We start from the raw sequence: 14,492 nt of genomic DNA, 5'->3' as shown, positions 1-14,492 counted from the left end.
CAATTAATGTTTTAGTTACAGCTTTCCATAATTAAGTTCTCACTTCACTTTATGTGTAAACGTAAAGTCTTTGCTTGGTTTTTGCCGTCTAATCATTGCTGTAAAAAAAGTATTTAGTTTTTTTTTTAATGGACAATGTTGCCAATGTATAATACTTAATTCTCAAAATACTCCAATTCTTTAAGTAGTTTTAAAATATATGTCATTTATCACAAAACTAAATATACACCGATATTAGAAGTGGAATATAATTTTTCCATCAAATGAAGCGACAATTTTGTTTGGTTTTAATCGAGGTGGTAGTATGTATTTCACGATCTGGCAACTTTAGTAACACCACGCGATTCTGATTTTTAAAGACGATTTTGAAGATCACAAAGAGAATAACTTAAAGAATTCGCATAAAATAATATCGAGATGTTTAGTCAACAGCCAATTTTAGTCCTGAGTGAGTACAGTAATACTTTTTCCCAAGTCTTTGTAAAAGCGTTGATTTTATTGTCTAAATTCTCTTTCAATTTCAGGCCAAAATACAAAACGTGAGTCCGGTCGGAAGGTTCAGCTCGAAAATATTAATGCAGGAAAAGTAATTATCCATATTAATTGCACTTTAAACAAAATTTCTATTCTAAAAAACAGGTTTTTGTGTCTAAAGTTAAAGTTTTATCTTTATTTTAGACGATAGCGGATGTTATACGAACATGCCTTGGGCCTCAGGCTATGTTGAAAATGTTAATGGATCCCATGGGAGGTATTGTGATGACCAACGATGGAAACGCCATCCTCCGCGAGATCACTGTGCAACATCCTGCAGCTAAATCTATGATCGAAATTGCTAGAACACAAGACGAAGAGGTTAGAAATTATTAGTCATTTTTTTCAGTATATTCAAATGAACCAATATTAAACTATATATTTTTTTAGCTGTGGAGAAGTATATATGTCTGGTCGTTATGTTCTATCTTATTGCAACTAAATAGTTGTACGAATTTTATATATATATTATTATATTATATAAAAAAAAATATCTGTACAAAAACAATTTATTTGGATAAGTATTTTATTATCATTAAAATACTTATCCAAAAATTGTTTAATAGTAGAACAGAAAGATAAGGTGATATATATATATATATATATATGTGTGTATTTGTTTTATCATTTCGTTACAGAGTAGAAAATAATAATTTAAATATTAATATATTTAAATTTTATACAATAAAAAATTCTCAAGTTTCAACAAGTTTCTCAAGAAACTTGAGAATGTCGTAACTGACTTCGTTCATCCTTTTTTTTATTGTTTTCTAACGCTTTTTGGAAGGTTCTTACAAAGGTTCCTATGAAAAATTAAAAAAATTGTGTACAAAATCGGAATTATTTTGAAAACTTAACAACTATTTTAATTTCACACAACAGTTGGTACCTTCACTAAGACAGGACAATGTCTCTCTGGTCGGGTAGTTTATTGATTGTATTGTTATATTTGTATTTAGGTTGGAGATGGGACCACATCAGTTATAGTCCTAGCTGGCGAGATGCTGGCTGTTGCTGAACAGTTCTTGGTGCAGAATATTCACCCAACTGTTATCATTCGGGAGTACCGACAGGCTCTGGAGGATGCAGTCCAACTGCTGCATGATAAGATTTCTATACCAATAGATTTGAATGACCGAGCCAAACTCAAAGAAGTGGTAAGATTCTTAACTAAATCATATTCCCCCAATTAAAATATTAGTAATATTTAGTAACACTTTTATACATACGATAAAATTGTAACTGATTGCTGTCTGTACATGAAAGATTGTTATTGTGGACTTTATGTACTGTAAAAAATGATAATGATGAAAAATGATTACTTTTAGAATTCTGGTCTTGTCTATGTACTTTTTTTGCATGATAATCTCAGAAATGTCTTAACCAATTTGGATATGATTTCTACTAATCTATTGTGGTAAGCATATCAAATATAATGTTTTATTTAAATTGATTTATAAACAAGAAATTTACGAAGTTATGAAGTCATGGGCTTAGTTAATATGAAATTTCAAAAATAACTATGTGATGACTTCAAACATGAACCTTAAGAGGCCTTTCACATTTTTTGGCGTAAAAGCGGGGTCTTTGGGGTTCTGGTTCTAAGAAATTAAGAGTCGGATATACATTTTGATTCCTGAATTATATAGATAGATATCTAATCTTAAAAACAACATCTTTGAAATGTTAATTTTCTCTTTGTTAGTCTTCCTAATTTCTAAAATAGTTTATTCAAAAACGCTAAGAGACAGAAGTTTGGGGTCGTCGTTCATTAATAGACAAACATAAATTGATATGATATCTTTACTAAAACTTGATAATTACTTTATAAATTGAGACAGCATCGTCCTTTTTTTCATTTTCAACTTAAATATCTAAAAAATTGATCATAATGAAACCCGAAATTTCAACAAAACTTTGCCATAATCATTTCTAATTTTCTCATAAATACAACGAAATTTTTGCATAAAAAAAAACATAATAATAAAGTTAATATACTTGTAAATTAGAAATATAAAAAAAATATAAGTTTCTAAGAAAAAAATAAACAACGATAATAATTGAAAGTTGTATAAATTCCGTTGCGCCAAAAGTAAATTCTCAAAAAATGCGCTAGCGCTCGTCGGGTTAGGACCTATACTATTTTTTACGACACCGCTACGATAAGACATTCGTAAACATTTGCCAGTGAACATTAGTATAGTGCGACTAAACAATTTTGATAATTTAAGTAATATTTAATTAATTTTGCTAATATATACTTATTTCTACGAATATTAATTTAAAGTTGTTGTTAAATATATATATAATATTTATTTTAGCATGCCAAAACAAAAGTACAGTTATGCTACAAATAAAACCTACCTACCCTGCTGCACTATAAAAAGCACAAGAGCATGGTATTTCGTCACACTAATGGCAATTAATTGTTAAAATTAAAAAAGAGAACATTTTAGTATTTTTAAAAATAACGCTTATCTGAGAGAAAAAAAAAATAAGGAAATGTAAACCAATTTTACTTTATGTTTATTTTGTAGTTTTTTTCTAAATTAAAATAGGGTTATTGTTTATAAAAATACCATTATTATTTTTACGTACATCTGTCTTATGTTATATAGTGTATATCATCTAGTATGCAATGTGGATTGTAAATAAATTACCAAATTATATATAAATTATATTCCTTAATGTTTAGAGATATTTTATCCAATTTACTTTATTTTATTTTACACAATACAGATACATATTTCTAAATTGCAGCCATTCTGTTATTATACTCGTTGGACTTTCATTACTGTACAGTTATGTCAAATAATTATGCGTGTTTGGGTGAAAAATCAACATTATAAATGTTTTTATTTAGAGACTAGCTTTTAGCTCGCGGCTTCGCCCGCGTGAATATGGGATATATAGGTTATCGCGCGTTTAAAGATCCGTGTACAGTATTGGGACGTTATATATAAACCTTCCTCTTGAGTCTATCTATTCTGTTAACAACGAATCAAAATCTGCGTAGTTTTTTAAGATCAAAACATACATAGATCTATTACATGTGTAGATGATATTTTAACTTTAAAATGGTATTGGCAGATCAGTTGGAATCGTCGGTATTCTTGGTATATGAGCTGGTTGCCCAGCTAACGTACCGGTTATAATGGTCTACAATTAAATTGTCTTTCAATTCTTTAGTAAGCAACATATCCAATGGGACGCCATTGCACATGTTCGGCGGGCTTAAACTTCATGATTGGAGCATGCTTTTAAGAAATTCCTTCCTCAAGTTTGAGCAGTTAGTGTGGGAAATCACTATCTGTGCTTCCGTAAAAATGGGTTCTCAAATTTGTCAGTAGTTTTAAACTTTCAATTAAAGTCCATAAGGGAGACGATGTTAATGACACAGAGAGTCTTTCAGAAATCTCCAGCAAAAGTATAAAAGTAATCCCGCCAATGAGAGCAGAGGTGTTTCTAAGGTCTTTTAAGGTTCTGTCCAAAGTCTCTATAGCTCATGGTGATTTCATTCCATATAATCAATGAGGCGTCTTGTAATAATCTATAAAAAGTTTTGATATTAACATGTAATTATTTATCATGAATCAAGAATCGGCCAAACAAGAACGAGAAGCTGCAATATCAGCCAATCATGCGGCGACGTCAATGATGCAGGAAACAGCAATGATAGCAGTTGAAGGTTTTTTTATACAACTTAGAATGGCAAACAAGCTGACGGCCCTCCATGCATTGCCATTCCTGAGAATGTGATGTTTTATTCCTGAGGTGTTATTCCCCTGTACCCTGTAAATTCACTGCCATATATATACACAGATAGTCTATATAGATAGGTATGCATATACACAGATAGTATACCCTGAGAAAGGTCATAGACTACTTTATAGTGCGAAAAAGGATTGTAAGGGATGGAAAGCTGAGATGAAAGGTTGTATAAAATATATATCATTGTTTAAGTGAAACAATGAAACTTTTTTGGGTTATAATCTAAATATATTTCCTTTATTTGGTCAATTTCATTATACCACGTTGACGAAGTCGCGGCCACATCTAATATATATATATGGATGGGAACTTTAAATCGAAATAAAGCCATGAAAACACAACTATTATATATAAGTAAAATAATTATTTGCCTAAGTTTAATATTTAGAACAAGTGAATATGGCAATAATGCATCCGACTCTTATAATAAATTATCTTGTATTTATTAATAAATAAATTTAATTAATATATAATAAGAATTAAATAGTACATTTATGTTATAGTAATTTCATCTTCCTGTCCTTATCCCAATTATTTGTTACTCATATTACTTAAGGTTTTGGCTTTTAGTTATACAATCGGCCAGCATCCTGACTTCAACCCTCTAGGAATAATATAATAAAAAAATATGGTCATTATTAGCACTTTGATAATTAAGATAAATCACGTTATTTAAAAAATCCAATAAATAGTTTATGTTACTCAGTTAAGTAAAAACATATCACATTATTAATTAAAATATTACAAGGATCAAAATGGTTCATACTAAATCCACACCGATTGAGCTACACGGTTATTTGCGTCTGTGTGCGTGTATTACTGTGTGTGTGCGTAAATCCATACGATTAAACCTAAAGTTGAGCGGCATCATTTTGTAATAGTCCTCTTAAATCATAACAAGTGAAAATATCAAAGATAATGTTTGTATGTGCTAAGTGATTTACTATCCTGACCTTAAAATCTTAAAGACAGGTGTAGGGACTGTAATCATACTTAGCATGCTCTGACTCAATAAAGAAATTTCTAGTCTCATAGAAAGACAGTTATATACAGACCTACAGGGCTTACAAGCTCTTAGATTATTAGTAGTTAACATTAATGTTGTGATGACATACTCATGTAATAATCTCAGATTGGGAGTCAGATTAGACATATTGCTTCATCTGGGTCATGAGAATATCATACATAGAAAACCAACAATCTGTATATAGTAGTTTTTATATCTTATCTTTCAAATAACAAGACAACTGTTTCAAATTTGATCTGTCTAGAAAACCTTATAATTATTATATCAACATAGGAGGTCTGATAAAATTTTTTGTGGATTTATTTGTCTACTATACTTATATATGTGGTAATCAGTTTTTAACATTTTTACTTCTAGATCAGATCATGTGTTGCTACAAAGTATATTAGCCGCTGGTCTAACCTGGCTGTGGAGATTGCACTAGATGCTGTGAACACTGTAACTGTGAATGATAATGGCAGAATTGAGGTGGATATTAAGAAGTGAGTAAACCTTTCAAACAATATTATTTTAGTTAATTGTTATTAATCAGATCAAAATATCTTTATTCATGTAGGTCTTTTACAGTTAACTTAAAGTTAAATTAGTCAACACCCTTGTATATATTGCCTGTATATCTTAGTACAGGAACCTTTATGTGAGTTTATATGAGTTACCTTTATATAAATTTAAATCTTCTGGTAAAACATATTGACTAAAGATCTCATCTTAATGGAATGAAATTATCAAAACAAACAAGGATTAATAGGATTTTTATTACTAAGAGGACGACATTAGTTAGTAGTATAATACATTTAATATTAAATTGGAGGAGAGAGCTAGTTGAGAAAAAAAAATTCAGATTAATATTAGTTATAAATTTAGCTAATAATTTGACTATAATGAAAACCTCTTCAAACTCGGATGGGACAAGATTAAAAGAAATAAGACAATGGCAGGACTGGGAAATTATGGGGTAGTTATGTCATAATAATTGACTAATAAATATGCACAATTGAATAAAAGATGTTCCACAGTTTTTTCATCCAAGCCACATTCGCTCAGTGATCATGAACTGTTTTACATAGAAATGTAGGAAAACAGACATGTCCTAGGTGGAGGCGACATATTACTTTGACTTTAGAAATCAATCTTTGCCAAATATTGTTCCAGGTCTTAAATATTTGAGGTCTTATAATCGTCTATTACAAAAAGTACAATGTTTCATAAAAAAAATAAATACCTGTTATTGCTGTTTTTTTTACAGTTATGCCAAAATCGAAAAAATCCCTGGTGGAAGTATAGAGGAGTCACGTGTGCTTAATGGTGTGATGATCAACAAGGATGTTACACATCCTAAAATGAAGCGGTACATTGAGAACCCGCGCATTGTCCTACTTGACTGTCCTCTCGAGTACAAGAAGGGAGAAAGTCAAACCAATATTGAGATTCTTGGTGAACAGGTTAGAACACATTTACTGTGTGTTAGTTTTCTGTGTGTTGGAAACATTCTGTACCTTTTTTATATGCTAGACTAGACAAGATAATAGATAAAAGATATCCTGTGTCAGCTCTTTCACTTGTTTATATTTACAGACCAGACCATTTAGCACAACATGGTTTTCATCGTGAAGGCTGACCCCAACATCAGCTCTTATGATTCAATTTATCTTCATGACAAGCTTAATTAAAATATGTGTAGCTTATTTTATTGTAAAAAGAAAGGTCAACCAGACACATACTAATGTTATAAATGTGCATTTATACCATTAGTATGGATCGGAATCTGAAACATGTTCCATAAGAAACATCCATGGAGGATGAGCACCAACACCCAAAACCCCCCACAGGGAGGTGTGGATGACCAGTGTTAGGACTGTTTTGGTCTTGATGTATGTTTGTAGTCTGACTTACACTTAACCAGCATAATTGTTGTTTTTATAGGACTTTACAAAACTGCTGCAGTTGGAAGAGGAGCATGTGCAGCGACAATGCGAGGACATCATTGCCCTGAAACCAGATATTGTATTTACAGAAAAAGGCATATCAGATTTGGCACAGCATTATCTTGTCAAAGCCGGCATTACGGCTATTAGGAGGTAGGTTTGGAGTTAGAGACAATGTGTGTATGTTAATTGTACTGTTTTTTTAATTTTGGGGTAAAGTTGTGATGCCTCTTTAGATGTATTATTCTTTAAAAAACATGCCATATCAATTTTTAAATGATGTACTAAATGGGAACGTAATACAAAGGAGTTTTTGAAAACTCATGTTATTGAGATGATTCTTAGCAAAATTTATTTTTATTATTGTAGCGTTACAATTTTTAATTTTCTGGTTATTATTTAATCAATAATTCTTAGACATTATTAGTTAATCATAATATATTTAGTTGTGTGTTTAACATAATTAAATATTATTGACATGGTACATTGCTAGCAATGGGTTCATTAGTCCACATTACTAACAATCCGCTTCCCCCCTTTATAGGCGACGGTTACCATTTACCATCAGATGGATCGTCAGCTAATTTATCATTCCAGTTCTTCTTCTGTAGATGCCATTTCCTATTGGAGGTTGGCGAACATTATAGAGATCTATATTTTGTCCACGGCGGTCCTGAAAAAGGATCTGGTGCTCATCCTAATCCACTGCCTGAGGTTTTTCAACCATGAAGTACGACGTCTGCCTGGTCCTCGGCAACCCTGGCTTTCCTTGTATCTCTCTTTAACATACTTCTGTAAATTCACATTTCGAATCTTTGTATTCTCTTAAACATTCCAGTTCACCATTCCAGTTACATGAAAATAATTATTTTTATATTTTAATACAGATTACGCAAAACGGATAACAATCGGTTGGCCCGCGCTTGTGGCGCCACCATCGTGAACCGCACTGAGGAGCTCAAGGAAACTGACGTTGGTACCGGCGCAGGCAAGTTCGAGATCAAGAAGTTCGGTGATGAGTACTTCACGTTTATCACCGAGTGTAAAAACCCCAAGGTGAGTAGAGTCCATCAACTACCTAATTCTGCCACCATCTTGCTTTCCAGTTTGTTCATGGAAGACAGAAGGATAGGTCTCTAGTAGTTTAAAGCAGTTACAGTACGCGTCTGTTTGCCTATTGTTTCACTTTCTTTTAAACTACACAATGGATTTACACAAATATGTTGTTTGTAAAAGTCCAGGGGGCAAAGTAAGTATAACTAGTTTTTTATATAATAATATCCCTGGACATTTTACACAGCATCTTTTAGTCCCAAGCTATGCAAAGCTTGTGTTATGGGTGCTCGACAACTGAGAGCTCTTAGATATTTTTTTTTTGTAAATACTTATATAATATATATAGAAAACACCCAGAGCAATACAATTATACTTATAAACACAAAAGATTAGACCGTGGGAGGAATCTAAACCACGATCATCGGAGGTAAAGCACTGCTAAATCGAATCTGATTATTAACTAATAGAATATTATACATGTATACATATAAAATTGAATATATTGTATGTATACATGTATATAATATTCTAAGGTCAAGGTTTTATTTGCGTTTATTTTCAAAATTATCTTGTAACTTAAAATTTATGGTTTGAGGGGTGATTCATATACTAAAAGTTTTCATAGTGTATTCTAAGGAATATCCATTCTTTACTTTTGTCCATTTTCAGATCCCATCTAAATGTCCATGTCACATTGTCTTTCGTACTTAATGTATTAAAAAAGTATTTGTATTGTGTTTCAGGCTTGTACTATATTGTTACGTGGCGCTTCCAAGGATGTACTAAATGAGATTGAGAGGAATCTTCAGGATGCTCTACATGTCGCTAAAAATTTGGTAAATAAATCAATTATTTTATGACTTATGCATTAAGCAACCAACCACAAGCTATTGTACCTAACCAGCTTTTTGAATAAACATTCTCTCACTATTTTTAAAACCATAAGACATGGAGAGGCGTGTAAATAGCCGTCAATTTGGGGTTTACTTCATATGTACCTAGCAATTAGGTACGCGGATGTCTCATGGATACACCTACTAATTATACTCCTCAAAGGTTCTTTAATAGAACCAAAGGCCACCGTGAAAAACGTAATGTAAAACACCACTGACCTTGAGCCTGACTCGGGGGCACTTCACACGCTGTACAGGTGCCGGGTCACGAGCCGCAAGCAACAATTGCTTGAGTTTAGATCACCAGAGCTTGACGTAATTGTCCACAACACCAGCTCACGTAAACACTAGGCAAAATACGGCTTTTTAGGGTATATTTTCAGTATATCACGAATGAATATTGCAATATTTTATAATACAAATATCGTCAGAGACTCTTTTCTTGCGTTCAAGTTAATTCGCCATATTTGTTATGGATTCAAGGATTGAAAGAGTGAAGAAAAAAGTATATAAAGTTTGATCATTCATTAAATTTTCTTTCACATTCCATATATGGTAATGGTGAGTAAATGATAATTTTAAACCTTAGCCACTTTTATTTGATTTAGTCCAATAATATTGTAAATTTTGTAAACAACTAAATAATAACAATTCATTTGTTATGGAAAAAAGTTGATATCAGCAATTTTGTGAATGTCCCTTATTCAAGGGGTAGCAAATCGGGTTGTTCTATTTTTTGTTGTTGAACCCTTATAAAAATATGATCTTTGCGCAGGTGGTGTGCCCGCGGCTGGTAGCGGGCGGTGGAGCCGCCGAGATGGCGGTGTCGCAGGCACTTGCGGCCCGTGCGCCGCACGCCTCGCCCTACCGCGCCGTCGCACACGCGCTCGGTCAGTGCATTGTCACTAAATATATATATATGGTCATCTGTGGTTCTTAACGCCACACGTATCTGTTACATCTGCCTATATACAATTTTTACTCACTTCATTATCCAGCCGAACTGCTCAATATAAAAAAGTGTATACAATATCAGTGAAATTTTTACGTATACAATATCAGTGAAATTTTTACTCACTTTGCCATCGAGCTGAATCTTTCAATGTGAAAAAACTTCAATACTAGCTGTGCCTGCGATTGCACTCGCGTGAAATTTATATATACATAAGCTATGTTATTTTAAGAGTGTAAATAAAATCCATTCAGTAGTTTATGCATGAAACAGTAACAAACATCCATCCACACTCACAAATTTCCGCATTTATAGCAGTAACATTGGTGACGCATACTTATAGTTTGTAATGTGACCCAGGAGCCAAATGGAAATAAGGAAAAACCAGGAACTAAATAATTTTTAATTCAATTGTAATGTCTTAAGTATATTTATGAAAAAAATAGGAACAAAGAGCGGAATATCGAAGAAATTCAATATTAATTTCATTAAAACGTTGTTTTTTGCCTGTGTGTCTCACGCCTGCAATGTCGAGTCAATCCATTAGATTCATACAGTTTCCATATTTATATTTAAATTCAATGGAATAATTGATTAAAAGGTTCATTCCTGGTGGATAAAATTCTCAGTTCTGAGCAACTAAATAAATCTTTGAATATTAATAAATAGTTTGCGATGTTTACACAGAGATCATTCCGCGCACATTGGCCCAGAACTGCGGCGCGAACACGATTCGCACATTGACGGCGTTGCGGGCTCAACATGCTGCAGGTGCGGCCACCGCCGGGGTCGACGGCGTCACCGGCCAAGTGCGGGACATGGCCGCCCCGCTCGCCGTCTGGGAGCCGCTCGCCGTCAAGCTGCAGGTGAGTGTGACGTCACCGGCCAAGTGCGGGACATGGCCGCCCCGCTCGCCGTCTGGGAGCCGCTCGCCGTCAAGCTGCAGGTGAGTGTGACGTCACCGGCCAAGTGCGGGACATGGCCGCCCCGCTCGCCGTCTGGGAGCCGCTCGCCGTCAAGCTGCAGGTGAGTGTGACGTCACCGGCCAAGTGCGGGACATGGCCGCCCCGCTCGCCGTCTGGGAGCCGCTCGCCGTCAAGCTGCAGGTGAGTGTGACGTCACCGGCCAAGTGCGGGACATGGCCGCCCCGCTCGCCGTCTGGGAGCCGCTCGCCGTCAAGCTGCAGGTGAGTGTGACGTCACCGGCCAAGTGCGGGACAAGGCCGCCCCGCTCGCCGTCAAGCTGCAGGTGAGTGTGACGTCACCGGCCAAGTGCGGGACATGGCCGCCCCGCTCGCCGTCTGGGAGCCGCTCGCCGTCAAGCTGCAGGTGAGTGTGACGTCACCGGCCAAGTGCGGGACATGGCCGCCCCGCTCGCCGTCTGGGAGCCGCTCGCCGTCAAGCTGCAGGTGAGTGTGACGTCACCGGCCAAGTGCGGGACATGGCCGCCCCGCTCGCCGTCAAGCTGCAGGTGAGTGTGACGTCACCGGCCAAGTGCGGGACATGGCCGCCCCGCTCGCCGTCTGGGAGCCGCTCGCCGTCAAGCTGCAGGTGAGTGTGACGTCACCGGCCAAGTGCGGGGCATGGCCGCCCCGCTCGCCGTCTGGGAGCCGCTCGCCGTCAAGCTGCAGGTGAGTGTGACGTCACCGGCCAAGTGCGGGACATGGCCGCCCCGCTCGCCGTCTGGGAGCCGCTCGCCGTCAAGCTGCAGGTGAGTGTGACGTCACCGGCCAAGTGCGGGACATGGCCGCCCCGCTCGCCGTCTGGGAGCCGCTCGCCGTGAAGCTGCAGGTGAGTGTGACGTCACCGGCCAAGTGCGGGACATGGCCGCCCCGCTCGCCGTCTGGGAGCCGCTCGCCGTGAAGCTGCAGGTGAGTGTGACTTCACCGGCCAAGTGCGGTACATGGCCGCCCCGCTCGCCGTCTGGGAGCCGCTCGCCGTGAAGCTGCAGGTGAGTGTGACGTCACCGGCCAAGTGCGGGACATGGCCGCCCCGCTCGCCGTCTGGGAGCCGCTCGCCGTGAAGCTGCAGGTGAGTGTGACTTCACCGGCCAAGTGCGGGACATGGCCGCCCCGCTCGCCGTCTGGGAGCCGCTCGCCGTGAAGCTGCAGGTGAGTGTGACTTCACCGGCCAAGTGCGGGACAAGGCCGCCCCGCTCGCCGTCTGGGAGCCGCGCGCCGTCAAGCTGCAGGTGAGTGTGACGTCACCGGCCAAGTGCGGGACATGGCCGCCCCGCTCGCCGTCTGGGAGCCGCTCGCCGTGAAGCTGCAGGTGAGTGTGACTTCACCGGCCAAGTGCGGGACCAGGCCGCCCCGCTCGCCGTCTGTGGCTCCGCTCGCCGTCAGCTGCAGGTGAGTGTGACGTCACCGGCCAAGTGCGGGACATGGCCGCCCCGCTCGCCGTCTGGGAGCCGCTCGCCGTGAAGCTGCAGGTGAGTGTGACTTCACCGGCCAAGTGCGGGACAAGGCCGCCCCGCTCGCCGTCTGGGAGCCGCTCGCCGTCAAGCTGCAGGTGAGTGTGACGTCACCGGCCAAGTGCGGGACATGGCCGCCCCGCTCGCCGTCTGGGAGCCGCTCGCCGTCAAGCTGCAGGTGAGTGTGACGTCACCGGCCAAGTGCGGGACATGGCCGCCCCGCTCGCCGTCAAGCTGCAGGTGAGTGTGACGTCACCGGCCAAGTGCGGGACATGGCCGCCCCGCTCGCCGTCTGGGAGCCGCTCGCCGTCAAGCTGCAGGTGAGTGTGACGTCACCGGCCAAGTGCGGGACATGGCCGCCCCGCTCGCCGTCTGGGAGCCGCTCGCCGTCAAGCTGCAGGTGAGTGTGACGTCACCGGCCAAGTGCGGGACATGGCCGCCCCGCTCGCCGTCTGGGAGCCGCTCGCCGTCAAGCTGCAGGTGAGTGTGACGTCACCGGCCAAGTGCGGGACATGGCCGCCCCGCTCGCCGTCTGGGAGCCGCTCGCCGTGAAGCTGCAGGTGAGTGTGACTTCACCGGCCAAGTGCGGTACATGGCCGCCCCGCTCGCCGTCTGGGAGCCGCTCGCCGTGAAGCTGCAGGTGAGTGTGACGTCACCGGCCAAGTGCGGGACATGGCCGCCCCGCTCGCCGTCTGGGAGCCGCTCGCCGTGAAGCTGCAGGTGAGTGTGACTTCACCGGCCAAGTGCGGGACATGGCCGCCCCGCTCGCCGTCTGGGAGCCGCTCGCCGTGAAGCTGCAGGTGAGTGTGACTTCACCGGCCAAGTGCGGGACAAGGCCGCCCCGCTCGCCGTCTGGGAGCCGCTCGCCGTCGAAGCTGCAGGTGAGTGTGACGTCACCGGCCAAGTGCGGGACATGGCCGCCCCGCTCGCCGTCTGGGAGCCGCTCGCCGTGAAGCTGCAGGTGAGTGTGACTTCACCGGCCAAGTGCGGGACATGGCCGCCCCGCTCGCCGTCTGGGAGCCGCTCGCCGTCAAGCTGCAGGTGAGTGTGACGTCACCGGCCAAGTGCGGGACATGGCCGCCCCGCTCGCCGTCTGGGAGCCGCTCGCCGTGAAGCTGCAGGTGAGTGTGACTTCACCGGCCAAGTGCGGGACAAGGCCGCCCCGCTCGCCGACTGGGAGCCGCTCGCCGTCAAGCTGCAGGTGAGTGTGACGTCACCGGCCAAGTGCGGGACACGGCCGCCCCGCTCGCCGTCAAGCTGCAGGTGAGTGTGACGTCACCGGCCAAGTGCGGGACATGGTCGCGCCGCAACATTACATCGTGTCGCGTATAGTATTGCAGTAAGTAATTAGTCACTACATATTTACTTCCTAACCCTATGGCATGTCTGATTTACTATGTTTAATTTAATTATTATTTCTCATTCATGTGGTAGTGATAGATTTGTAATCGAAACAGTGTAGGTTATAGCTTATCAATACTCTTAGGTTCAATTAGTGTGAGGTTTACCGTCATTTTTTTTTTAAATAAATATACTTTAGTTTATAAAACGCTTTCGTTTTTATTTTGCAATTTGTGATTTTTTAAGGAGTATTAAAATTATGAATTACCTAACCAATGTTCTTTTTCCAGGTGTATAAAACAGCTGTCGAAACGGCAATACTGTTGCTCCGGATCGACGACATTGTGTCTGGTTCTAAGAAGAAGAATAACGAGCCTGCCGCTCCCGCCGCTATGGCCGCCCAGGAATAACTGTACGCGACACATAGATATTTAATTATAAATGTATTCATGGACAAAACATGCTGTATAACAACATTCATCATGTATGTACAGGGTTAGTCATGAAAGGTATACCAAAGCAAGATTGAGTATTCATGTCAGTCATTTCTGCTATGAAACATAGGGGACATCCGAAAATAA

General features: G+C 40.4%; 1 protein-coding gene across 1 annotated transcript; it reads left to right on the top strand.

Annotated features, from left to right (window-relative positions):
- Positions 1-322: 322 nt before the first annotated feature.
- Positions 323-14,411, top strand: LOC131843247 (T-complex protein 1 subunit gamma). The gene is made up of 12 exons (XM_059191854.1): positions 323-448; positions 525-586; positions 679-855; positions 1,494-1,691; positions 5,690-5,814; positions 6,579-6,774; positions 7,256-7,410; positions 8,145-8,313; positions 9,057-9,149; positions 9,982-10,096; positions 10,846-11,024; positions 14,202-14,411. Exons 1-12 carry the CDS (start codon positions 418-420, stop codon positions 14,319-14,321), a joined length of 1,620 nt encoding a protein of 539 aa, XP_059047837.1. The 5' UTR covers positions 323-417; the 3' UTR covers positions 14,322-14,411.
- The last annotated feature ends 81 nt before the right edge of the window (positions 14,412-14,492 follow it).

Source organism: Achroia grisella, unplaced genomic scaffold (genome assembly GCF_030625045.1).
Source record: "Achroia grisella isolate CSIRO2021 unplaced genomic scaffold, CSIRO_AGI_Agris_v1 utg2946, whole genome shotgun sequence".
Taxonomy (NCBI): Eukaryota; Metazoa; Arthropoda; class Insecta; order Lepidoptera; family Pyralidae; genus Achroia; species Achroia grisella.
The sequence above is the reverse complement of the archived record's forward strand: the minus strand, read 5'-3'. Positions and strand labels throughout refer to the sequence as shown.

Excerpts from the sequence above, each read along its gene's own strand:
- LOC131843247 (XM_059191854.1), top strand. The coding sequence starts at position 418 with ATGTTTAGTCAACAGCCAATTTTAGTCCTGA. Across the intron at positions 1,692-5,689 it reads GAGCCAAACTCAAAGAAGTG|ATCAGATCATGTGTTGCTAC; the intron begins GTAAGATTCTTA and ends TTTTACTTCTAG. Across the intron at positions 8,314-9,056 it reads CCGAGTGTAAAAACCCCAAG|GCTTGTACTATATTGTTACG; the intron begins GTGAGTAGAGTC and ends ATTGTGTTTCAG.